Raw genomic sequence first — 27,600 nt, 5'->3', positions numbered from 1 at the left:
GCTCTGAGCTGTCAGCACAGAGCCTGACGCGGGGCTCGAACTCACAAACCGCATGACCTGAGCCGAAGTCGGTTGCTCAACCGACTGAGCCACCCAGGCGCCCCAGTTCCTGAATTTTTTTATTCAAATACTCCACTAATCATTTAGAAATAAAATTAGTATCAAATACATGAAGGAAAGCTTCAGACAATGACATTTCCTTTAAAAAGCTATATTCAAATGAAGATATGTTCTAACAGAAGTCATTAGCTCTTATTTTCAGCTATGGCTGACTAGAAGATGTTCACTGAGTTTTTGCATGAAATGGAGTTGTTTCATAGTCTTGAAAATGGATTCCCTTAGAAGTTGTGATCTTCATAATAGCTCCATTTAAAGCATCATCTTCAATTAGCGTTATTAATCCATTCGCAATCATTGATGGGCTAAAAAGAAAGGAAACATTGTTTTTTTTAAAATTTCAGTATGAGGCATAACTATCACTACATTTTGAATTGTTTTTGGAGAATCTACTAGCTTTAACAAGTATTAGGGAAATGCACGTCATGAAGCTATTGCTACCTCCATTATTTTATTCAACTTGATATTAATTAAATTATATGACAACCTTAGTCATACATTTCCTTGCCTACCCTGTCATTTTGACAGGAAGAACTTAGGGGCTTATTGTTTACATTGAGACAATGATTATTTTCTCCCCTCGAGCTTACAGATCTTAGACTTAATCAGATGAAAAGGGTCTTAAAATCGAATCACGAAGAATTAGAGATAACGCTTCTTGAACATCTCTTATTTATCTGGTGCTATTTTAAGTACCTTCCATGTATCAATGTATTCATGGCCTTTCAAAAGTCCCCTGTTTGTTTTCGTGTTGTCTCGATTTTATAGGTGAGAAAATTGAGGTAGCCAGAGGTTCAGAGATAACGTTTCTGGTCAGAGATAGAACCAGGATTTGATATCGGGGGGGGGGGGGGGGGATTCCTTCAACCTGATAGTTACGACTCCACTCTGTGAAACCCAACTGCTCAAACACAGACACTATTCACCAACCATGTGTGTTGATTCTTATGAAAATGGTTGGAGTTAAGGGGCCATGTGAGATGTCACAGGAGGCAAATGTGAATATTTCTTGGTATTTAGTCAGATAAAGGTATCATTACTTCCAAAAGCCTCACATTAAAAAAAAAAAAAATCTCATCATGGCTGAAGGCAATTACGATGCACTGACTATCTCAAAATTCATAATGTGTAAACATATTCTGTTCAGGAGCCCAGAAAAAAAAAATTCTCTTTTGAGAGTTTGCTGAACCAACACGTCAAAGCTGGCGTTAGCTTCTCAAATTTAAAAGGTTATTTTTCCCCTCTTTATCACTTAAGACTAGATAGTACTTTAGCCACAGTACAAAGGAAAATAAGTACTTACTCCAAAATTCCATAGAATTTCATCATATCCTTGATGTGATCTTTATATTCTATATATTGTCCCATGTTTTCTTCTTTTTCAATGGATTCGAGGATGGGTGTATTAACAAAGCCTGGGCAAATGGCATTCAGTCTAACACCGCTGTTCATGAGATTAGCTGCCATCTGTTGATGAGAAGTAGAAGGTTGCAGGTTTCAAGCTTTGTAAATGTATACCATGGGGCACACTGATAATTAAAACCATTTCAAAGAGTCTGAAGTGAAAAATGTTAGTCAGATATCCTTCTAGCTACAGGACAATGACAGTGGTAAGGTTGACTGGTAGCAGAAAGCAAAAGAATACGTACCTAAAATGCTGAATGAATTCCTGAAAGCCTCAGTTAATTAATTCTTCAAAAATTAGTTTTACTGGAAAACTCCTGAAAATACTTGATTATTTAAGCTGATCTTATCTACTGAATTCTGCAGGAACCCAAATGTAAAAAGCTAATGCTCAGAATTAATATCTCAGGTTTGCTTTCAAAGATCAGGGTTGCAGAACAGAGAACATTTCCTTAAAAAATACTGTTAGTGGAAAGTTTGCGACTTTGATGGATTCTAAAGATACTCTTGATAATATGTACTATCTGGAAAGTAATTTAAGTATTTTCAGACTAGCATTCTTTGGCTTAATTTTGCACCTACTGAGTTTATTTAAAGTATCTGTAGAACAAAATGCAGTCGATTATTTTTCCATTCCGTTTGCTTTCTTGTTAACCTCCAAAATCAAGTCATAGACCTTTTGGGGTCATTTATGGACAGGCACAGAGCAGTGGGAAATTTGAGTTGCTATACACAAATGTTTCGGCTAAGGTCAAAAAAGATGCACTTCGTTCTTTTTCAGCTCTTATAAACAAAGGTCCTTTTGTGATATATTTAGTCCATGTTTTTCTCACTTTTGTGCCTTTTGTTGGTGACTTGGCTCTTTAAAATGACTCCCAAGCCTAGTGGTGAAGTGCCGTTTGGTGGTCCTAAGTGTGGGAAGGCTGTGATGTGCCTTATAGAGAAACTACATGTGTTAGATAAGCCTGATGCAGGCATGAGGCATAAATGCTGTTGGTCATGTTACTATAATACATATTGAACACAATACACATTAAATAAGATGTGTTTAAATACAAATATATTTAAACTAGGCTATGGATGGTTGATCAAAAATGCTGCGACCAGAGGCTCGAAAGAATGTAACCCTGTATTTCTCCTAGGAGCAACAATTCAGTATTCTCTAATTCAGTGTTTGCGAGTGAACTGACTGTACAGGTGTCCATTCTTGTCCATTCTTGTCATTGTAAAGAGGGAGTTTCTGGTATTTCAGATTTGCTTTGTTTTGTAATAGCTTTATGCGTTCACTGAAAGTTGAATTACAGAGTAAGTCTTTGCAAAGTAAATAAAAATTTCCAATCAATTTGAATTAAGAGGAGGAGAGCTGCTTGTCTTCCCTTTTGATTGCACATCTACTGTTCATGCATCTATTTCCTCTCTCGCCGTCTCTTCTCTATCTCTGTCTGCCTCCTCTCTTTGTCTCACCTCCTCTGCCCAGTGCAGAGACTTTCCCAACTGTCCTATTCTCTTCTATACTTGTCCTAATACATTCTCTAAACAGTAGCCAGAATGGTCTTCAGAAAATGGAAACCTGATCTTGTCCCTCCTCTGCATAAAAGACCCCCTGGTAGCTGCATTTAGAATAAATCTAAGCTCATTACTGGGGCGCACAAGCTGCTTTTCATCTGGCTCCTACTTTCGACTCTCCCCTTCCTCCTCAGGTTCCATTCAAATGGCCTTTTTTCAGTTATTATAAAAAGGCAAGCATTCTCACTTCATGCCATCAATGCATGTGGTCAGTTAGGCCTAAAATATTCTTCTAAGCTCTGTGCACCTCTTACCCTAGGCCCCCATGGAGACATCCCCCTTGACTACTCTCTCTGGTAAATGCCTATCCCCCCCGCCACCCCCCCCACCCCGGGCTCTCCTTTTTGTCATATTTCCAGTGATAAGTAATATCTGGGGCACACTGCATATTCTACTCAAGGAGGGCTAAAGTTAATAATTTTTAAATTTGGGGCCAATTTTAAAAATAAAGAGTATCTTCCCATTTTTTGCCCTTAGGAGATTTTTCAATGCCACATCTGTGTTTAGGACCGGCTTCATTTGAAAAGGATCTAGTCTTCATTTGCCCCTTGATGTGACTTGAGAACCATTTTCTTTTTTATAATAAAGATTAAAGGATAGTTTATTTTTCTATTTTTAATCCAGATGTATTGAATTCTGATTTTATTCCCCTCTACTTTCTAGAACTCATGTTTCATGCAGGTACAGAAAGAGAAAAGGAGACATTGTAGTTGTTACATCCTCACCGCTGCTGAGCGTGTGAATCCAATTATGCCATGCTTTGAAGCACAATAAACAGGCTGTTGTGCAACAGGCATGAGTCCTGAAACAAACAAAAAATTTCAACAACTTAACTAAAAAATAAGCAGACGAAAACCAAGAAATAGTTGCTATGCAAATGGATAATTTGTGTCTGTTCTATTTTAAGCTTATTCTACAAAATACACTAAAATCATTATTGGACAACTTTCCTTCCTTCCACGATCTCTATTACACTGTCCAGAATTTATGGTATATAAGTGACAGCCTAGGAATGAAGTCAAGAGTGATATGTAAGCCCTTCTGTCTCCCTGACCTTCTGTCAAGAGAAGTCAGTGTTATCTAAAACACAAACAGGAGCGCCTGGGTGGCTCAGTCAGTTAAGCGTCAGACTTTAGCTCAGGTCATGATCTCATGGTTTGAGTTTGAGCCCCACGCCAGGCTCTGTGCTGACAGCTTAGAGCCTGGAGCCTGCTTCGGATTGTGTACCTCCCTCTCTTTCTGCCCCTCCCCTGCTCACGTTCCCTCTCTCTCTCTCTCTCTCTCTATTTCTGTCTCTTAAGAATAAGTAAATAAACAAACAAATCACAAACGGAATCATCTTTAAATTCCACTAAGTTACCATCAATTTTCAGTTTTTAAGGCTGGATCTTAAAAAGTATATATTCTATATTTGTAAGACTTGCAAATGGCTGAGGAAGTTTAAATTTCTTAAGCGAGATACGGAGATTAGCCGTCCTTGCTATAAATTAGTATGTATTTCCCCATCACCACTTGTACTGAATGATGCCTTTAAGTGTTTAAGAAAATTCAAAGTAACTTCATTTGATTTATATCTGTAGTAGATGCCTAGATCTTCTTGCCCATGACTTAGGACAAGAAAACCAGAAGAAAGAAAAGAAAAGAAAGAAAACCAGAAGAAAGAAAGAAAGAAAGAAAGAAAGAAAGAAAGAGAAAAAGAAAGCAAGCCACAACTAAAAATGTATGATTCCATTTTATTTCATTTCATAATTACGCACTCTAATAGAATTCAAGCAATTTTAGAATTGGCTTAATTTTCCACATATGCACAGTAGTAACTATTCGAATGCATGATTAAATTCATGGCCTGCAGAAATAGTATTGTAGCATGCACAGCATCTTTTGTCCCCCTACCTCTTGGCACAACCCCCCCAAAAGAAACAAAACAACAGGAAAAACCTTTTCCTGAACAATCAAATTCTATTTCTAGTCCTACTACTACCAAGTTTATTTCTCAGAATTGTCAATTTTCTAATCAATAGTGAAACTTTCAACTAGAGCCATTTGTCTATTTCAGTTTTTAACAAATTTCTTCCATTAACTCATTTTAACATTTTTAATACTGTGACTTCTCTGAGTCAAGGGACAGCGATCTCTGATTATTATAATGTTATTAATATCAAATGTCATGCTAATAATACTAAATTATTCTGCTGAGACATGTTCATCTCCACCCAGCTAACTAGTCCCAGAGCACCGCCAATCAGTCGAGTGTGTTGTGCCAAAGTTCAGCACTAAATGCAGACCTTAACCACTCCCTGGGTGCCTGCCAGGTCTCAATTTATAAAGTATGTTTGCTCAAGAGCACTTTAAATCCCTGAGGATGGTAGATCACACGTAGTGCGTCCACCCAGTGACCTCAAAGTATTATAACATGTGGTTCTCTTCTTGTTTTTTGTTTTCAGGCTTAGTAAAATGTGTCAGTTAATTAAGTTCATTAAGGTCAGCCACCAAGAATTCATGATGCCTCCACCGTGTACACAGGACTGTGTATCACGGTGTATCAGGACTCTGGGATAAAGGGAGTAAGCAGGTGCAGCCAGGCATTGCTGCGTCTTGTTCTTCTGAGTTAGTCGTGCCTTTGCCCCTCCTTAAAGGTCTAAGAGATAAAGGCAGTTGGTGGTAGGACCATGTCCACGGACTGTAGGAAGTGCCGAAGGAGCCGTAGGCGGAGAAAAGCTGGCGCAGCCACAGAGACAAAAAGCACAAGGGCGCTGTTCATAAATGTTGTCAAAGATGAACTTGAAATGGACTTTTGTAACTTCTGTGAAGGTACTGAACTTCTGAACCCAAGCTGGTTCAAAGTATCACAGAAGTGAAATAAATCAAGTACTGTTAGGTGGGTTCCATTTAAACAGGCAAGCACAAAACATATACTTCTCTTTAAAGGCACAACTGTAAATGCAACCAGAATGGGAAAAATTTGCTTCCATTTTTAAAGCGGCACTTGGTTTTATGAATCTTGTACCATTATAATGACATTTTCACTGCGATCCTGCAAAATGTTGACTTGTGCTTTGCTTTCACTTTTTGATATCAGATCAAAGGCCATATAAATCAATAGCAGACACTCAGAAATTGTGTCCTTTTTTTTATAACTTTATGAAGGCATAAATGACACACAATAAACTACATAAAGTGCACAGTTCAATAAGTTCCAACATATGTAAACACCCATGAAACCATGACCACAATCAAGATAATGAACACATCCATCAATTAAAAGTCTCCTCTTGTGCCTTTGTCACCCCTTCCTTCTGCTTCCTGCCCCCCTTTCCCTGCTCTAGGCAACCACTGATCTGCTTTGTGTCACTACAGTCCTCCTTTTCTAGAAGTTTATATAAACGTAATCACATATTGTAAACTCTTTCAGTCTGACTTCTTTCACCCAGGATAATCATGAGCTTTACCTACGTCATAGTGTGTATCAATAGCTAATTTCTTTTCTTTTTTTTCTGAATACTATGCCACTGTAAGAATATACCCATCAATTGCATATACTTTCACCTGTTGATAGATACCTGGATCGTTTCCAGTTTGGGGGTATTACAAGTTAAGAGAATTCTATTTTTCAGTTACTTAGGCAAGCCACAGTTAATTTGGAGACTTTTTTTTTTTAATCTTCCCAGCATATATAGATCTTAACTGTTACTTCTTATGTTTCGAACAGGAAGGGTGGGTTAGAGATCTGTATCCCCAAATCTCATTTTACAGACTTATTTTTCCACATTTTTCTGAAAATGTACATTTTTGAACTACAACGCCACAAATCTGGTACAATGTCCTAACTTGGTTGGGTTTCTGAACCCTGGTGAACCGTGGGCTGCTGCTAATCCTAATTCAAGAGGATTTACAGAAGTACATTCATTTGAGATCTATGTGTTTAGTCTGTTTCAAGTACAAGGCACAGGGAAGCATATTTAAAATATACTCTATTGAAATGAGTCCCTCCAGTGCTGAAAGGCCAGATCACTGCCAGTCATCCAACTTCAAGGAAATATTGCCCGTATGTAACTAGCTGGCCAGCGGCTGGAATTAATGTGGGTTTTTAACATCTTGCAAATTAATACCGATATGCACAGGGTATTCATGTTAAAGGATTTAAGAACAACAACAAAACAAAGGATTGTGACAATGAGATAGCAGTCTCTAAAGAAATGACGTTTTGTTTAATGTTGTGACAGAGAAAGCTATTATTTGTGCTTAAAAATGGATACCTTATACTGGGGCACCTAGGTGGCTCAGTCGGTTAAACGTCCAACTTGTGATTTCGGCTCAAGTCATGATCTCACAGTTCATGAGTTCGAGCCCTACACTGGGCTCTGCACTGACAGTGTGGAACCTGCTTGGGATTCTCTCTCTCCCTCTCTCTTTGCCCCTCCCTCTCTCCCTCTCTCTCTCTTTCTCTCTCAGAATAAACTTTATTTAAAAAGAATAGTTTTTTTAATCCTTAGTCTAGACCCAGCATGATGCAAGTTGACTTATAGAATTGCAAAATGAGTCTCTCCAAAACATAATAGGTCTAATTACTTACAGGTTTATGTCTACCCTAAGTATAGATTCATTTGGGAAAAAGATTCAATAGGGACGCCTCGGTGGCTTAGTCGGTTAAGCGTCCGACTTCGGCTCAGGTCATTATCTCACAGTTCGTAAGTTTCAGCTCCGAATCTGGCTCTGTGCTGACAGCTCAGAGCCTGGAGCCTGCTTCAGATTCTGTGTCTCCCTCTGTCTCTGCCCCTCCCCTGCTCGCTCTCTCTCTCTCTCAGAAATAAATAAACATTAAAAAAGTTAAAAAAAAATCAATGGAAGGAGAAATTCTACCCACAAAATAAATGCTTTCTATAAACACTCAGGATAATAACACCAACTAGCAAATGACTGGATGAGATAATTACAAAAAAATTTTTAAATACCTGAAAATTACATATGCAATTACAGAACATAGAAGGAAGTCACTTAGAAAAATACATTTTCCATTTCCACATCAGTTCTTCTATCTTTAATATTCTTTCTGCCCATATTTACAACAGATAGCTGTAACCTTTACATCTCATAGAAGGTAAAAAACCGCAAATCTGCTCAGACAAGGCAATTGTACTGAATCACCAAACATACTTCCTTTCAAAGGGACAGAAGCCATGTCAAATAGATTACACAGAAGTGCTGAAGAAATTCCACTTAGGAAAACAAACTGAGACTCCAAGGACACCAATCCTCGCATGCGAAACTGTAGCTCAGCAGCTCAGCCAAAAAAGCAGGAGTCTGAACCCCTCACGTTTTCTTTACGATCAAAAAAGAAAACATCTACCCATCTTTCTGTTTTCAACCATCGCTCTTCTAAGAGGAGGGAGAAGGAAGAAGTGATGAGAATCTGTTTATCTATGTTGGTGGAGACAGCTGACCCAAGTAGTCGGTGCACCTCCTCATCATATGCAATCTTCCACATAACAGAACACCTTATCTGGTGCTGCTTTTTTCCATCAGTGTCATGTGCGCCATTAACAAGTCACGTTTGCAAGTGTGACAGGACACCAAAAGTGCTGTAAGCATTCATAAAACTACTGCACCTTCTGTAATGAAAATCTTTCCGGAAAGGTAATTTTGTTTGTTAAGAATCAACTTTATTAGTTCTGGGGTGCCTGGATGGCCCCGTTGGCTAAGTGTCCGATTCCTGGTTTCAGCTCTGGTCATGATCTTCTGGTTTGTGAGTTCAAGGCTGCGTCAAGCTCTGCACTGGCAGCAGGGAGCCTGCCTGGGATTCTCTCTCTCTGCCTCTCTCTCTGCCCCTCCCCTGCTCATTCTATATATGCCTGTCTCTCAAAATAAATAAACACTTATTCAAAAAAAGACAAAAAAGAATACTGCAGAGGGTGGTACCACCTGATTCTTTTTACTGTTGGCTTGGAGATGAAAGAAGGCAATCAGTAGTCTAAGTCACCCAATATTTCTGGTCTGTTGCGACATTCCAGTCCAACTACCACTCTTCAGGCCATGGGAATCCCAGCGCCTTGCAATTCGATATCACGTTTCTGCTTAAAAAGTCTATGCCATTCTATTGACTTCTGCCATGTTGATTAGAGATACTGAGATGCGGCTCTTCAGGCAGAAATTTTGCCTCGTTACTTTCACATCCCTATTTGCCTCTCTGTACATGCCCAAGGTATGTATGATTAAGTTGAATTTGTTACTTAAAGTGGTAACTTTGGCACATCCACCTTAACGCAAATGGCAAGCTAATTACACTCCTTTAGATGAAACGTATGCCTCAAATAAGTATGTTACTGGGCTGGTATTTAAGACATGCTCACGTATTTCCTTGGGACTCTAAATGTTTTCAGAAAATAAGTTTTCTTATTTATTGTTTTCAATCTTCGCAAAAAAAAAAAAAAGACCCTAATAGGATCTCTCACAAAATGCTACTGAGTGACTGTGAGAGTCACAGAGAATGCCCCCAGTGAAAGACCTCAGCAGCTGAGTATGCAGGCGGGTGGAAGCAGGATTAGCAAGGGGACTGCTTTTCCTCTGACAACTGCTTTGTCCTTCCCTCTGTTCGAAGCAACTAACTATGTAAGAAGCAAACTTGACTCTTACAGGATGTCCTAGGCTCAGAGCACAGCTGGTTAATTACCTGCATGACACCAGACGTCACCCTGTTCTTCTCAAAAAAATTTTTTAATAGTTAATGATGAATGTGGCAAAATGAGCTCAGCTCTATATATTACGTTTATAGACAAAAACTCCTACGGAAGAGTCTATGTGGTTAATAGTGATCAGAACAGCTTCTGGAGCTTCCAGATGGAGCACACCCTTCCCTCAGTACACCGAGGGATCACTCTCCGCTTTACTCCTGTTTGTTAAACTAATTAATTGCATTTGATACTTGGGCTGCGTCAGTGGTCATTACTCATTAACTTCTCTGCCCAAACCAGTGTTTCAACTTAAGGTTTTACTGACAGTGAAGGACTCCACCGAATCTACGTAAGAGACCGTGAGGAAAGACTGGTTGAGTTCAACAGGACCCAAAGCTATTCCCTTCATAGAGTGAGCAGTAAGGGGGAAAAGAGGAAAAATCTGTGAGGAGAGAAAGTTTGGAAAGCACTTTTGGAAAACACAGAGGAAGCAAGCGTTAGAAATGCTTTTTTCTACACTTTGTGTACTATACCTCAATAAAACTGGAAAAAAAAATTACTTTGACTCCGGTAACTCCTCAAAGACTCTTTTGGTCATCTGGCCTCTCCCATCATGCTGTGACTTCAAGGGTAGATGATTTTTTACCACATTTCTGAGGAAAGTGTGACACCTGAGAGGTTCTGTTTTTCTACCATTACAAAATCCTGAATGTTTATCGAACTCATCTTATTATGGGAAGAATAGAAGCGCTTGGTGAGTGGACAAAATACAAGATCGTACATCTTCATACCGTTTCTCAGATGAAAGCACCTTAGTGACAAAGCTCGGGTGGAAGGAGAGGTGGCAGGGCCTGTCCAGACTGGCCAGCGACAAACAGTAGAAAGGCAACAGGTATGGTGGTCAGGCATCATGAACCTTTCTTCACAAGGATGGAGACACCGAGTCATACAGAATGGACAAAGATAAACTACTTAACCATTATAAATAGAGTTACCCTGCTGGCTGGGAGGAATATTAGGCAGAGATGCAGTTAGGAAGGTTAGGATAGTCTTTAAATTATAAGAGTGCCAGAAAGGCAATTTAAAACCCAAATGATCTTATCACTGATTTTGGTATCTAATCACTGTCTTATCTGCATAATTAGAGAAAGACCCACACACGGTTCCAAATGTTGACCCTGAAATAGGGAAGGAGAGAAAGAATACCCTGGGGTGGGTAGTGTGATAGAGCAAGCTCTTAGACAAGAGAGCCAAGTGGACGTCTAATTATAATCCTTAAATTGTTCTTCTCAGTGACGTGTTTTGACTTGCGACTCTGGTAAGCTCCTCAAACGTTTTCAGGGCTTTACTATGTGTGTCAAATGGGCAAATGCTTAAGATATCACTGGGGTTTAGTCTTGTCGTCTTTAGATTAGAGCAGTGCCCAGGCCTCAAGAAGTTTCCCTGGCTTAATCAAGTTACAGGCTTTTACTTCACAGTGAGGCCAAAATGGCGGTGGATGGAGAGACAAATTAACAAACTCCCAGAGAGAAGAGATAGATAATCTAGTGGTTAAAAAAGAAGAGGTCTTGTAGCAGGTTGCTTGTGTGTGAATTCCAGCTTCCCTGCTTCCTTGCCATATACACTTGTGCAAGATCCTTAAATTCTCCTACCTTGATTTCCTCATCTACTAAATGGGGATTACGGAATCTACTTCACGTCTGTTGTATTCAATGAGGTAATGCTCACGCAGTGTTTAAAACAGTATCACATACACAGCAAGTGCTCAATGAATGTGAAGTGTTAACACATTTAAATGTCTTTATTGGATAAAAGACAGTGCTACATTGCATTTTGCTATTCCTGCTTACTTTGATGCAAGCAAGCCTCCCCTTATGGTATAGAATGTCTCCTACAGAGTCCTAAATTGATCCAGCCCTGGAGCCTTGCAGGCTTCCCGGGAATGACATAAGTACCTCTAGTGGCAGAAGAGCGAGGGGCTCCCTGTACAGTGCTTGTGGCTCAACAAGCTTTTCTAGCCTGTTGGCTTTAAGACACAATCCATGGAATTATCTCTTGATCACCACCCCGGGTGGTGAAAAAAAAGCCCACGTTTTTTGTTGTTGTTGTTGTTGTTGTTTTTACATTTCTATTTTTATTTAAAAAAATTTTTTAATGTTTATTTATTTTTGAGAGAGAGAGACAGAGAGACAGAGAGCAACAGCACGCGTGCAAGTGGGGGAGGGGGCACAGAGAGAGGGAGACACAGAATCCAAAGCAGGCACCAGGCTGTCAGCACAGAGCCCTACGTGGGGCTTGATCTCATGAACTGTGAGATCATGACCTGAGCAGAAGTCAGGCGCTTAACTGACTGAGCCACCCTGGAGCCCCTAAGTTTCAATTCTTTTTTAACTAAAAAAAAAATTTTTTTACATTTATTTTTGAGAATTTCACATTTATTTACATTTTATTTATTTATTATTTATTTTACATTATTTTATTTTTGAGACAAAGCGTGAGCGGGGGAGGGGCAGAGAGAGAAGGAGACACAGCATCTGAAGCAGGCTCCAGGCTCTGAGCAAGCGGTCAGCACGGAGACTGACACGGGGCTCGAACCCACAAACTGTGAGATCATGACCTGATCCGAAGTCGCTCAACCGAGCCACCCAGGTGCCCCCCTCTAAGTTTCTGTTTTTAATAAAATATTAAATACTTCTTGTTACTTCTCCAGTCATCTGTGTATTTTTTCCTTATAATTTCATTTTAAAATAGTGCGTATGTGGCCTTGACAATTTGACTCCAGGGTTTCGGCCTCCCAGAATCTAAAACATGGCCTTCCCTTAAGGCCAAATATCTCTTGTAAGTGTGGTCCGTGCTGTCACCTTTTACTGTATCCTCAGAATTACAGTGTTATCATTTATAAGGAGATGTTGCATTAGGAAAAATAACCCGGTTACCCTGAAAAATTTATAGCATCATTTCTACAATAACTTTAGGGATGTCATCTTGTCTTTCGGCAACCCAGAAAATGAGATGCTAGTCTGCTTTGGAGAAGTTGTAAGGAAGGAGGTTTCTAGGTCTCCACTGGGGGCACGGTTGCTGCAGCTTAAGGGCCATCTGACAATGATTCTCAGAGGAAGGAGAAGGTAAAGACGGAGAGAATCAGACTCCGGTGTGATCACAGGCATCGCCAAAACGGATTCCTGAAACACAACCGGAACTGGCAGGTGGGGCAGAAGGGGGAGAGATGGGGAACCCCTACAATTACCACACTCACTGAAACCAACCAGATAATTTAAGACAGTCTCACTACTCCCGGACCCGAATAATTGAGACTTGCTCTCAATACCGGCCAGACTTCTAAGACTTCGTCATCTCATTTGAACTACTCAAGAACCATTGATGATTTTTTCCCCCTAGAATTTTAAAAGTAAAGTCATCTGGTTAAGTGGCTCAAAAAGCTGCTGCCAAATATTCTAGCTACTGTTGAGTAATATGGTATCAGATGGTATTAGAGCCTCCTGCTCTGAATAAAACGTAGCTTGGGATTGCACATTGTGGCAAAGATGATTAGCAGTCTACTGAAATCCATTCTTAGGCACATAACTAGACCACATGCTTAGACTCCCCTGGAGTTAGGTGAGCCAGGAGATCAAATCCTGTACCGGGCCATGAACAGAGGTGAGGTGTGCCGTTACTGGGCTGGGGTTTTAGAAAAGAAGCTTTGCCTCCTTGGTGTTCTCTTTTTTTCTGCTGCAGAGAAAGGAGTCCCCCCACCACCACCCCCCCCACCCCCCCACTGCCAGCCTAACTGTGGAAGCTCCATGCCAAAGGGTTTCTGCCAGCCTGACTTTCCAAGTGATTGCATATAGAAGAGGTTCCTGGCAACAACGATCTTGCCCCGGGCTGATATATAAGTGAGGAATAAGATTATACCATATTTAAGCCATTACATGTTTGGGTCTATTTACTATAGCAGTTTAGCATTGATGGGTGGCGGAACAGTTCACCCCAAATGGGGCACTTTGGCATAAGGGTTATTTTGACCTAAGGGCACTTGAAAAAACAGCAGGTACAAGAAGGGTACTCTGACCTCTCCTCCTCCTCCTGAAAGCAGGTGCTACAACTCCCATGGAAAATAGGGCCTTCCTAGGCAAGAGCATGTGGCAAAGAAACATGCTTATCACCAGAGATGGGGAGTTGAGGCCAACGGAAATCTGTACAGAGCTTGTTAAAATAACTCTTATCTTCCTTTAGGCCCCCCATATATTTTAGTCACTTTCCCACAATTACCTTTCTTCGTTCAACCTTCAACCTTGTTTATAAACGCTTAGGCCTAGCTATCCTTGGTCTCGGTTTTCCCATAGGGGTTCTCATGGACATATAAAAATCTACAAGCTTTTTTCCTGCAAATCTGTCTTAGGTCAATTTAATTCTGAGGCCCAGCCAGAGACCCTGAGAAACTACAAGTAAAATCTGGCTTCCCCCACAACAGATCCCAACAACTGTATGTGCCGTGTTTTTAAGTTCTATTCTCTTTCTAAAGTCACAGGGGAGTAGAGATACCTTAATGGTGTTTTAGCACTTTTGACTCTGTCAAAGATGCTTTCACGTGCCTTACTGCTTAGTGCCACAGTAAGGGAACTTGAAAAGTCACAGTTTAAAGTCATAGACATAAGGCGCCTGGGTGGCTCAGTTGTTAAGCATCTGACTTTGGCTCAGGTCATGATCTCACAGTTCGTGAGTTTGAGTCCCATGTCGGGTATAACATGAGCCTCGAGTCAGGTGAGTCCCGCTTCTCACTCACTCTCACTCTCTCTCTCTCTCTCTCTCTCCCCCTCCCTCTAGTGGGATTTTCTTTCCCTCTCTTTATCTCTCTGTTCCTCACTCACTTGCACCCTCTAATTAATTAATTAATTAAAAGAAATAAACATTTACTTCAAACTTCTGACATTATGCAATAGAAAATCCCACAGAGCCAGTAACAACAAAACTATTAAGCACATTTTCAATTCTAAACCTGAACTGATAATGAATATCCTCTGAAGATTCACTTTTGTGGTCCAAATTACCAATAGGAAATTATTATTAATGTAGTAACTGTCCTTACCTGCTAAAGATGACATATTGATAATGATGCCGCCTTCACCTCCGTTTTGCTTACTCATGTAATCCAAGCCAAGATATGTTCCACTGATAACAGAAACCTAATCCAGAGGCATAAATGGGAAAAGCTATTCATTATACTTCATTGCACAGTCACAGAGCAAAGTTTTTATTGCTATTGCAGATACCCAGGGAGATTTCCGCAAATACTACCCCTGAAAGCTTTTTCAAGTGACTGCTTGCCTTTTTTAAAAGCTAGTCGTTGACTGCATTCTCCTTTGTTTGCCTACTGTTGTGGAGCCCGTCACATCTCTGCAAATCTTCACTTACTGCCCCGGCTGATGTTTTATGAATAAAGTTGTATACCCGTGGTGTTTTGTCACTTGACCTCAGTTTGCAGCACCTTCCAGTACACAGTTTACAGCATTCTTTCGTGTATACCGTACTGTGTATAGTATTCTTTTTCTTTTCTAAATATTGGACACAAAATGTATTTACCCTTCTTAGCGTAAGGTTTTCAGATACAGGTATTTTATATTCAGCAGCTGTGTTTAATTCTTTTGGATTTGGGAATCTATAATAGTGGAAACCCTTGATTTCCTACCCAGTTTTCATCTTTTTTTTCCTAATGAAAAGCCTATTTTGTATTTGTATCCACTTCTTCCCCCACGTAATGCAGAGGAAGGTGATCTCCCCAGGTTTAGGGTAGATACTGATTAATTCAGTCACAAAAAGCCCATTCTCAGTGACTGGCTTAGGAGCCTGTAGGTGACCCGCTTCTAGGTGGTGAGATCTGAAGAGCAGTCAGCTAAAAGGGGGCGGGGGGTCCAGGTAGGTGATGGGGTGGTGGGAGAGGAGGTCACCGAAAAAATTTTTGCTTTTAAGAAAACCAGAAAGAAATGATTCCATTTTTCCTTTTTCATCATTTCATAAAGGTGTGATGGCTGGGTTAAATCATTATATTACCAGTGTCTTGAAGATGAAACCTCCACGAAGGAAGACAGACCAGAGAGATGAAAAGAAACTAGGTTCTGATAACACTGTGTTGCAATATTAAGCAATCCTGAAGCCTGTGTGGTGTGAGATCATATAACTCTTTTACCCAATTTCAGCACCCCAACTTTTCCGTTAGCTGGACATAGATGATCTTCTGTCATGTCTGTCACGTAAGTTCGCTCCTCACTCTCGCTCCGTCTTTCTGAGAGTTCACTCTGATTTGTTACCTATCTCCACGCGTAGGCAACTCGTCTGTTGCAGGAGTCTGACATTTAAGAATTCACCACGACCCAGAGTAACTTGTGATACAAAACTTATATTTGAAACCTTATTTTCCCTTTTAGATGTCAGAACTGCTCTCCTTTCCAACTTAGACTTTTAGAAGGTGGATATTTTCTTTTGACATCTTTATTCCTACTTTTTTCATTCTTTACGAGACTGTAAAGATAATGATGAAATAGGTAATGAGCCTGAAACTGAGGGCATACATTGGTGTTTACCCTTTTTTTTTTCTTTAAAGTCCTTTTAGAGTTTTCTTAACAAGCTTTCTTGCCTCTCTACCTAACAGTAGTCCTAGAACAAAAAAGTAAATTGAAGATTCTATTCACTTAAGCCACATGTCAGTTTGATATTAAGTAGGCTTAGGGAGAATGAGTAAAAATCTCCCCATGATTCCCTTTAAAAAGGAAAAAAAAAACCCAAAACATTGATGGTTTATATAAGAAAAAAAAAATGTATACGGCTGAAATTACTGAAGTCAGTCAGATTCTGGTAGTTTCTGCCTAAGTCTCTAGCATGTCTGGACAGAATTTCTATTTATGCATATTGGCGCTATGCTTTTATTCTCAGGTATTTACAGCTTTGCTGACACCCTGCTTTTGTGTTTTCAACATCTACAAGATGCAGCCAGTTAGACAGTTTGGGAATATTTAAGCTTTGATTTTTTAAAGAAGGAAGATTTATTTCCAGGTCTTTGGTGGTGGAGGACAAAGGATTATTTTCCCATCCAGTATCAGGTTAAAAACTGAGTAACTTTTCAAATGAAAGTGTTCTCAGAATAAATCTACAAAACAGGGTCTGATATGCTCTGGCTGGGGCATATAGGATATTTTACCTCTTTTCCTATAACAATCTCTGCCTTATACAGACAATATATTAAATGAAATATTAGGAAACCACAGAATAAAATGTTTTGTTTTGTTTTGTTTTTGTTAAATTCTAAGTATCTTTCTTGTCCCTTGGCAATGTTTATATACCACATAGATCTGGTCATTATAATACCAAGCATCTAGGGGAAAATAAGAAAATGAAAACTACAGACATGCTCTAGCTACAAACACAAAGTAGCTGGAGTCTATAGTATGATTTCAGTCCATTATATAAAGGTACAATTTAAAAAAAAATTTTTTTTAACGTTTATTCATTTTTGAGAGACAGAGAAAGACAGCACAAGCAGGGGAGGGGCAGAGAGAGGGAGACACAGAATCTGAAGTGAGTTCCAGGCTCTGAGCTGTCAGCACAGAGCCCGATGGGGGCTCAAACCCACAAAATGTGATATCGTGACCTGAGCCGAAGTTGGACGCTTAACCAACTGAGCCACCCAGGCGCCCCAAGGTACCCTCAATTTTGTACTTGACCTTCAAAACATTTTGTACTTGACTCTCAAAAAAAAAAAAAAAGGGAAAGAAAGAAAGTATATCCTGTGTCTAATTTCACATAATATGAATAAAAATTCAATTAGTGACCAAATGACCTAATTAACACATGCTGACTCCATACTTTTGGTCACAAGCAATTTTTATATGTAAAACCAAAATTATAATTGCACTGTATTCCAGATCTTAAATTAGTTTTTTCCACAGATTAAAGCACTCTATAAGTTAAAACCACTCGTAATTTCCTCTGTAACAAAGATAAATGGATAAATGGTAGTAGCTTACTTGTTTAACTCTTATCAGACATTATGTCTTCTTAGTTTATAGATACATAATGTATTATATATAACATACAACATTATGTATTACCTACATATTTCTATAACATGCATATAATACACGTGTGCCTGTGTATTCGCTACTGAAATTTCCTAATCTATCATTTCCCTTCTCTTCCTCCGATCTGGGGCGCCTTTTAGTTTACGGTTCTTGTGCTACATTCTACCTCCAATTTAAAAAATTCTGTCATCTAAATCATGAAACATTGCCTTTCAGGTTTCTTGTCTTTTCACCAGCCCAATTCTCAAGAAATACTAAAACAGATGACCATTGTTTTTCCTGAAATCCTTTTTTTATCTTTTGTTTCTCTGTGTCCAGTCTTTTCCCATTTTTACTCATTTATGCAGTAAATATTATATTTCCCCTTGTAGAACTACTTAAAATTTAGCAAGTTTTGCCTAACCATTAGTGCTCAACTAGACCTTTAGAGATCATTGAGTAGCAATAACAGAAAGAAGTTACTAATTTAATTCGTAATTAACATCCTTGGGAACCAAGAAAAGGGAGTACATTCGACAACATTTCTATCTACCTCCTCAACTTTTCCTTAGAGGTAGAGAAGGGCAGAGAAATCAACCTCATATAGAAATCAGACTGTGCCAATGAAAACAATGTAAGTTTTTACAAATCGGGAAGAGAAATATAATTTAGTGAGTGAATACTATGTTCAGGCACTGTGCTGGATACTTCGTGCAAGTTCTGGTTTATTTAAGTGTAACCATCCTTCGTGGCAAGGAAATTATCCCCATCCTCTTACAACTGTGAAACCCAAGACCACAGAAATGAAATAAAAGCTCACACATTCTAAATTCAGGGCTGGAATCTAGTTTTGACTGAATCCAGTCTTGACTGACCTTTCCAGTGCAAATCTTTAGTCAACCCGTGTACGTCTGACAAAAATAATCAATAGCAAGAAGCTATCTATTTTGTTTAGTTTTTATTTGAGTACACTAAGGGATTCAACATACATTAGTCACGTGTCCAAATTAGGTTATGAAATCCCACCTGAACGGGAAGAAGTTAGTCAGGCATATTAAAGGGTCAAAGAGTAAAAGGATTACCTCACAGAATGGCCTTACCAGTTCTCAAAGTCAAGTCTACCTCCACCCAATTGCCAGAGTAATCTTTGATAGTTACGAAAAGATTCATTCTTTCCTGAACATTCTTAGCTCTGAGCAGTTCGAAATAAAGATAGCACAGTTGGCTCCAGACGAAGGAGGAGGCACAGACTAGCCTTGTGGGAACAAAAGACTGGGAAGAGGTTTAATGTACCTCTTGTGTGGGGAGAGTGGTGAGATCTGTGGCGTTAAGGATAAGGAAGGGGTAAGTCTGGTAAGGAGTGAAAAGTGGAAGGACAGATGATACAGCCTGGCAACGCTGATATATCAGGAAATAATCCCAACAGTGTATTAAAACACAAAAATGAATACCCCTGTATGCAAAATATCATCGAATGACAGTTTATTTATCCAATAAGCATTCACTGAACACCTACTCGGTACACAAAACACAAATTTTGTGCCCTGAAAGAGCTCAGAGTATACTGGCATATAGTGCATGGGTATAAAAAATAATTCTAATGAAAATTTTAAATTTGTAAGGCTTTCTAAGAATGGTATAATAATGTTGTACAAGATTCCAGAAGAGGGAGCGACATGTGGTAAGGTTCTTTAACTAAGGGGTCCTTCTCTTGACAGGGACAGGAGCACAGAAAAATGCAAAAGCACACACAGGATCTTGTAAAAGGAGGCAAATTACATTCAGAGTCTAAAAGAAAATATATGTTATGTAAACCAAACACAGATATTTGCATTATACTAACAGAGATAATCAAGTTGGAAGGATAATGATTGGTCAGATTCTAATCTACTCTTGAAATGGGTGTTGAAGGTAGGAAGGGAAGTAACGTGTTTTCGGGTTATATATAGGTAACAAAGGTTATATCTTGCTCTCTCCATGTAAAATTAAACAAATATTAGTTCCTGGAGTTAAACTAAGGAGTGGCCTATGTCAGCAGAGGCCAAAGGAAAATAAACGCCAGATAATTTCAATGAGCAAGGATCCAGGAGAGTGAGTTGTAGACAAAGGAGCCAAATAAAATTCTCCTGGTCTTCCAGAATTTTCTATTTGCAGATAATGTAAGAACTTTCTAGCATGCAGCAAGTGTTTATTCACCCAGGCTACATTAAAGCAAACATTCCCTCTCAGTCAGATGAAGATAGACAATTTGAATCCTATTATTTAAGATAATCTCTTCACTATTTTCATGTTCTTTATATTGGCTCTAATCATTGCACACTGCTTTCTGACAGCTGATTTCTCAGAGAGAGACACAGTAGCTGTCCGTTATGAATACAACAAATACGGAATTTTATACCCTAGTGAACTTTATCTATAAAATATCTGTAGACAGCACTGATGAAATTATTAAAAATATCAGTAGTGATGCTTCAGGGAGAAAATGGCTGTGGGATTTGTGCTTTTCCACTAGCAGAACTCAGTTCAAAGAAATTCTTGCCACGTTATGTGGTTTTGGAAAGTGCCATCAAGTTTATAAAAATGTATTCTTAAGTATTCCTGCAGTTCTCAAATGGTTGTACATTCATTTTTTTTTTTAAATCTGGCAACCAAAGTATATAATGAAGTATGGTTCATAGTAAGTCAGGGGCAACCACCAAAGATTAATAAAATATTCTTAACAGCAAAAAAAAAAAAAATTCAGAGGTATCCAGTGGAATTTAAGAAAGGAATGGAGGGGCGCCTGGGTGGCGCAGTCAGTTAAGCGTCCGACTTCAGCCAGGTCACGATCTCGCGGTCCGGGAGTTCGAGCCCTGAGTCAGGCTCTGGGCTGATGGCTCAGAGCCTGGAGCCTGTTTCCGATTCTGTGTCTCCCTCTCTCTCTGTCCCTCCCCCATTCATGCTCTCTCTATGTCCCAAAAATAAACAAACGTTGAAAAAAAAAATTAAAAAAAAAAAAAGGAATGAAAAAAGATCAAAAACAAAAAGAAAACTTAGTAAATTTAAAATATGAACTAAAGTGTAAGAAATAAGTTCCAGAAGAAGGGTAAAAAATAAAAGTGGCTTAAATTCACAAATATACAATGCAGATATGCTCACATATGGCTTTAAAAATAAGAGCTCACAGTATATTGTCAGCAAGAGACAAATATAACATAAAAGTTGACAGGTCTCTAAACACACACATATATCCCAGAAAGATATGGGGGAAACGTGACAAATAACATTTTAAAGTTCTTTTGAAATCTCATGATATCTAGGAACACCTGCAACAAATTTTAAAAAGAATTAGGAGAGTGTTTGTACTTTAGTTTTCTTTTTTTAGAGAGACAGAGATTGAGAGAAAGTATATGGGGGAGGGGCAGAGAGAGAGATTGAGAGAAAGAGTATGGGGGAGGGGCAGGGAGGGAGAGGGAGAGAGAGAGAGAGAGACAGAGAGAGAGAGAGAGAGAGAGAGAGAGAGAGAGAGAGAGAGAGAGAATCTTAAGTAGGCTCCACACCCAGCTTGGGGAGGAGGGTCTCGATCTTGAGATCATGAGATCATGACCCACGCTGAAGTCATGAGTCTGACATTCAACTGACTGAGCCACGTAGGCACCCCTGTTTGTATCTTAAAACAGTACCTTTCACTTTTGGTTAAAGGACTTTAGGCATCTGTCAAGTTTGGGGAGCAACTCTGTATCCTTATTAGAGTGTTCGCCCATTCCTCTCTTTTGTGAGGTAGTATAATTCTCATTACTCCCACCAAGTTACTACTGTTAAGCAATCACTCCTGGGAACGTAGATTCAAGTCAAACATTTACTGACTAAGCACTATCTTCAAGATATTGTGTTGATTACTGAGAAAGAAAGAAGGAAAGGAAAGAGAGAAAGCAAAAACATAACTCAGTTCCTGTTTTTAAGGTGTTTATCATCTTCCAGGAGGGTATCATGAAGGAGGGGGCCACTCCTTGTATGTTTAAACACACTTAGTGGCCTCTCTGTACTTTACACATCCCTGCTTTGCAAAACTAGTCGAATGGCCTTACCAAGGGCGGGATGACCCCCCCTACAGCTTAGCTCCGACAACTTGTTTGGCTAAGGTTTAAGTTTTACTAAATCCCAATACCTTATGTCAAGTGTGATTATAAAATGAGATACCCAACAGCCTTGTAATACAGTGGATAAAACAAATCTTATTTCTTTATTCGACATTTTTGTAATTTAAGCAAGACCTAAACGATCATCAAACATTGTAGAAATTACACGCACACGTACACACATACTGACTTTCAAGATAAAAATCTTAATAATTACAAAGTCTCACAGTCCCTTTAGCCTTGTTTTCTGTTAAATTTCTGGAATTAAATTAAGATTTAGTTTTCAGGGGCACCCTGGTGGCTCAGTCGGTTGGGCCTCCAACCTCGGCTCAGGTCATGGTCTCCCAGTTTGTGGGTTCGAGCCCTGCGTCAGCTCTGTGCTGACAGCTCAGGGCCTGGAGCCTGCTCCCAATTCTGTGTCTCCCTCTCTCTGGGCCCCTCCCCCGCTTGCACTTTCTCTCTCTCTCTTTCTTTAAAAAATAAATAAACATAAAACATTTTAAAAAATGATTTAGTTTTTAAGTAAGTTAAGCCATGGTTAACAGATTTTTTTTTCTGTAATGGGCCAGATGGTAAATAGTTTAGTCAATGTGCAACACAAGGTCATTGTCACACTATTCAACTCTGCCGTTGTAGCAAAAAGTAGCCACAGACAATATGCAAATGGATGACTGTAGCTGTGTTCAAATAAAACTATATAGATACTGATATCTGAATTTCGTATATTTATGTACTTCATATTCTTCTTTTTACATTTTTTCAACCATTAAAAAATATAAGACTCATTTTTAGCTTGCAGGTCATACAAAAACAGGTGACAGGCTAGGTGAGCCTGTGGGTCATAGTTTGCCAACTACTAAGTTACGCAATAAACTATGTGGGGTTTTTTTTTCTTATATTTCCTTTGAAGATTTTAAGACAGATTTATCTGCATAATTAGAAGTCTCAAATATCTTCCTATTTGTAAAAGGAAATGCTTTTTTTCCTAGCTTTCTGTAACTTCCCTTTTTCTACGTTGTAGGTTTTTGTATTGATTTCATGAATGTAAGAACCTTTTTTTCCTTTAAAAGCATCATTTTTTAAAAATAAGTTCAGGCAGTAAAAACATGGCTAAGATAGCTTACCAAATTAATTTGCACAGTTTTTTCCCAGTTTTTCTCATTATTCACTCCAGCGTTATTGACCAAAATGTCCAATCTTCCAAAGTGGTCTACAACTTTTCTGAAAGTATCTAATTAAAAAAAAGAAGACATTATAAATTTTTTTAATATTTATTTATTTTTGAGACAGAGAGAGACAGAGCATGAACGAGGGAGGGGCAGAGAGAGAGGGAGACACAGAATCGGAAGCAGGCTCCAGGCTCTGAGCCATCAGCCCAGAGCCCGATGCGGGGCTCGAACTCACGGACCGCGAGATCGTGACCTGAGCTGAAGTCAGATGCTCAACCGACTGAGCCACCCAGGCGCCCCCAAAAAAGAAGACATTATATAGATATGTTCTTGTTTTCCATGTATACATTTCAGTCCTACCCTGTCCCCTGAAATCAATTTTCATGTATTCACTCTTATAATGAAAATTACACTCTTAGATAGTGACTTAATGCCTTGCTTCTCGAAGTACGGTTTGTGAGCCAGGAACATCAATCAGCATTACCTGGGAACTTGTTATAAATGCACAATCTGTGACCACCACAGACCTACTGAATCTTAACTTTAATAAGGTCTGTAGATGACCTGTATGTACACTGAAGTTCTTAATTTAATGAAGTAAATTTTAGACAACCGAGCATCCTAAACTAAGAGCTCTTACAAATCCATCTGGGCAGCCAGTATCAGTCTGTCTCTAAGACATTATTGAAGCTCTCTGGCTTAGACTATGACAAACATCCTTTCTCAATAAGCCGTATTATCTTTATAAAGTGTAATATTAAACATAAGTCTTCTTGTGTATTCAGATCCATTATGGCCATTTCAGGGAGTTTTAATAGCCCAGGAAGTAAAAGTGTATATACTTCATTCAGTTGATTTGGGTACTGCAACTTGAATTATGTACCATTCATTCTTTTCTCTTTCTCACTATTATTGCTGCTTTGTATTCCTAGTTTATATAAAAGCTATGTTCAACCAGGGTAAAGCCCACATAGATGCTAAGGCATGAAAGTCATTCATGGCATTGTCAAACCACATATCCAGTCCTTGCAAACCCTCCTTAGCCAGTTCACACTTGGCTTTATCATCAAAGCAGTTTTTGACATACTTCTATAGATTTAAACTGTTTCCTTGGGCCTTTTACCATTGGTTCTAATTCTATTACTTGAGACTACAGATAACAATTGGGGTTGTTCTTCCACATGACAGAAATGTCTTCTCTGGTCTTGAGGTCAGTATATGAGTTCCTTGAAAAAAGTAAAGTCACAGAAACTTTATTTTGATTGAAATGAAATCTAGAATTACTAACAACCGCGAGACATACTGAGGGGACACGGGCTCATCAGTTCCCAAGTGGGTAAATCACCATGCAAGCTAACTGCCAAAAATATCACGAAGGCCGTTATTTACAGTACTTTACCATACTGGAATAGAAAAGAACAAAATAAAAGCTGTTTACTTTTTCATGGAATTTTTAAACTGCTTAAAATGTCAAATTGATTCTGTCAAAGGTCCTCCAGCAGAAAACATCTAAGGAATATCTATCTATCTATCTATCTATCTATCTATCTATCTATCTATCTTTGCATCTATCCTAAGCATGTTCTACTCTTCAAAATCCCACATTCGGGGCGCCTGGGTGGCTCAGTCTGTTGGGCGGCCAATTTCGGCTCAGGTCATGATCTCGCGGTCTGTGAGTTCGAGCCCCGCGTCGGGCTCTGTGCTGACAGCTCAGAGCCTGGAGCCTGTTTCAGATTCTGTGTCTCCCTCTCTCTGACCCTCCCCCGTTCATGCTCTGTCTCTCTCTGTCTCAAAAATAAATAAACGTTAGGAAAAGAAATTCAAAACCCCACATTCATCTTATAGGATTTAGGTTGTTAAGTATGTAAGTCTAACTGCTTCTTTAATTTTTCTTCCCTCATCCTGGTCTCTACTGCATACCTTACACTCTGCCCATATCAGTATATAATACATCATTCTCTTTCTGATCTACCACTGAATTTGGGGCTCACGGGGCTTACGATAAAGCTCTTGCTGACATTTATAAGCTGAGGCACTCTGTAATTTACCTAAATTCTCCACACTATTTTTTTCATTGGCAAAATGAATTCTGTCTAGATCATCTCTAAGACAGTTTTCACCTCTGTATTTTTATGATTTTAATGAAGTCTCCCTCGGCCACCAGCTAAACAGTTTCAAAACTCGTAGACAGAATTAAATCCTGAAATTGGAAGAGTCAAGGCCATGTCTTCCTTAAATGCAAATAAATGCTGGTGTCCAGACAATGTGTGGATTTCTCATGATCAACATGCTTTCTCCTGGTCACTCCTGTATCTGAATTTCTTCCTCCACAATCCTTAAGGAATGTGTTTACAGCCAAGATACTAATTTTAAATACTGGGAAGCAAAACAATTAAGGTTAAATGTCACATGTGAAACTACATAAATTCAGGCAGAAATAGCTTTCAGATGATCTATACTGTTTCCTATTTCATCAGCATGGATGTTGGGATCTGGCACGACTTCATCCTTGATCCAAAATATCATGCACAATCAACAAAACTTTACCCTCTTGCAAAATATGTTCCACTAGCACTGTGTTCACAGATCTCTTCTACTCAAGCTTGTAAGTCATATTGTGAGTCTTAGCATTTTCAGATTTAATTACATAATTTCCTATAAAACAATTTCCTTTAACAGTAGGGGAAAACCCGCTTCTAATGTACCACTCCATCTTTACTCTCCTACAGAATAGCCCAACACTTTCAAAGAAATTCACATATCCAGTGTTCTTTAAGAACAGGAGTACTAGCATGACTTTTATGGAAAATTTCTGGCCCTTTCATTAAAGATGTGCCCCACATTTACTCAGTCTTCCAATAAAACTTTGTGAAATATGTATATTTTATTTTTCTCGGGTTTTTTTCCAGAAAAAAAATGTATATTTTCCATGCAGATCTACCAAACCTCCATATGACCAATTCTGCTTAGTCTCCGTGCCAATACTGTCCTTGATCTCTCACAAGTAGATGGGTCTATTTTAAGGGAGTAGACGGAAACAGGAAAGCATTGAGGAAAGTCTGATAGAAACTTTTCTTCTGTGATTCTAACACTGCAGTAGAGCTATTATTATTTTTAAAGTACCATTTCATAGGGGAAAACCCAGAGAGAACATTTGGTTGATTGCATCTAGCACGTCTGCGATGATGATCCTTGATCTTGCATTCTAGTATGTTTAAAAGGAAACATTGCCACATTTGGTTGTCATTGAACTCTGCATCTTCCAGCATTCTGGAAGAAGTTGTTTGCCACAGTCCCTTAGCCTACTTCAGCTTTCCAAGTTCCATCTGCAATTTCAATCATTTAATAATCCCTGTAGCAGCACGGTCTTTGAATACACAAAGGAATTTTGATTACATTACGTGCTGCCAAAATTAAAAAAAATAAAATAAAAGATTTCTCAAACAGTCTTGGTTTTCCCCCTCTTAGTTTTCATGGCTATGGGGATGTCGGCAGGAAACATAACAGTCCAAGCTATCTTTCGGAGCTTATTAAATAGCTGCTCTCCAGGAGGTAGCCTTGGAGCTTATTAAATAGCTGCTCTCCAGGAGGTAGCCTTGCATATGCCTGCACCCAAGCTGGCGCTCCGGCCCGGGCTGCCTTCAGGTTGTTGCTTGTTCAAGGCATGTTCTGTGCTGATGGGACTGATTCCCCTCTCTTACCTCTCAATTGTTCCTGGTCAGCCACATCGCACTGGATGAACAGAGTCTTCTGCGGTTCAAACTGCTCATCCAGGGCAGCTTTACACTTTACACCTGCTTCAAGGTTCCAGTCGACCAGCGCTACCTATAAAAAGCAGAGGAATCGAGGTTCTGCGCAGCTTGTGAAACAAACAGCCGGACGAACAGTAAATACACACCGGGACGCTGCCCCTTCTTGGACCTCAAACTCTGCAATTAAAATTCGGGGTCTCTCCCCACCGCCTTCGAGGTCTGCTCCAGACCGTCAGCCTCAGCAGCTTTTGAAAGTGGCAAAGGTGGGCAACCTGGGGCGCAGCAACCCCCCCTCCCCCTCCCGCCCCGAGCTCGCCGGGAGCCCTCTGACCGGTGGGCGAGTCTCCCGGTGGGAACACACGTTTCCCGGGGGAGGGGGGCGGGCGCCAACGCTTACCTTGGCGCCCTTGTGCAGGAGCGCCTCCGCAAAGGCCCTGCCAATGCCCTGCGCCGCGCCGGTCACCAGCGCCACTTTGCCGTTCACATGCATGACGCGGCCGCTGCTCCGGGCGGTGGGCGAGCTCGGCGTCTCCGCGCCGCCGCAGCTTTTATGGCCCCCTGCGCGCGCGCGTGCAGCCCGGCGGGGCGCTCTCCTGCGAGTGGGCGGGGATGAAACTGTCAAGCCCGCGCCGGGGAGCCCACGGCTGTGTCACCTGGCGCTGAGCGCTCCGGGGCGCCAGGCTTCGCGATCTTTGCCTTCCTGACTCGCTGCCCGGGTCAGAGCCTCCCCTCAGCCTGTGGCTGAGTGGCTG

The 27,600-nt window shown here is 39.9% G+C and overlaps 1 protein-coding gene across 2 annotated transcripts; it reads right to left on the bottom strand.

The window, feature by feature from the left end:
• Positions 1-38: 38 nt before the first annotated feature.
• HPGD (15-hydroxyprostaglandin dehydrogenase) lies at positions 39-27,600 on the bottom strand. Of its 2 annotated transcripts, XM_047857471.1 has the most exons (7): positions 27,246-27,600; positions 26,798-26,921; positions 23,052-23,158; positions 14,845-14,941; positions 3,813-3,889; positions 1,421-1,584; positions 39-422 (listed from the first exon to the last, which is right to left on the bottom strand). In XM_047857471.1, exons 1-7 carry the CDS (start codon positions 27,336-27,338, stop codon positions 284-286), a joined length of 801 nt encoding a protein of 266 aa, XP_047713427.1. In that variant the 5' UTR covers positions 27,339-27,600; the 3' UTR covers positions 39-283. The 2 variants fall into 2 exon arrangements, with proteins under 2 accessions (XP_047713427.1, XP_047713428.1); XM_047857472.1 differs by lacking the exons at positions 39-422; positions 1,421-1,584; positions 3,813-3,889 and adding an exon at positions 9,906-10,671.

The sequence above is a fragment of the Prionailurus viverrinus genome, chromosome B1 (genome assembly GCF_022837055.1).
Source record: "Prionailurus viverrinus isolate Anna chromosome B1, UM_Priviv_1.0, whole genome shotgun sequence".
Lineage (NCBI taxonomy): Eukaryota > Metazoa > Chordata > Mammalia > Carnivora > Felidae > Prionailurus > Prionailurus viverrinus.
This window is presented reverse-complemented; position numbering and strand designations above follow the sequence as displayed.

Coding starts and splice junctions, on each gene's coding strand:
- HPGD (XM_047857471.1), bottom strand. CDS start 27,338: ATGCATGTGAACGGCAAAGTGGCGCTGGTGACCGGCGCGGCGCAGGGC. Junction 26,922..27,245: donor TCCTGCACAAGGGCGCCAAG/GTAAGCGTTGGC, acceptor TGCTTTTTATAG/GTAGCGCTGGTCGACTGGAA. Junction 23,159..26,797: donor TGACCAGGAACAATTGAGAG/GTAAGAGAGGGG, acceptor TTTTTTAATTAG/ATACTTTCAGAAAAGTTGTA.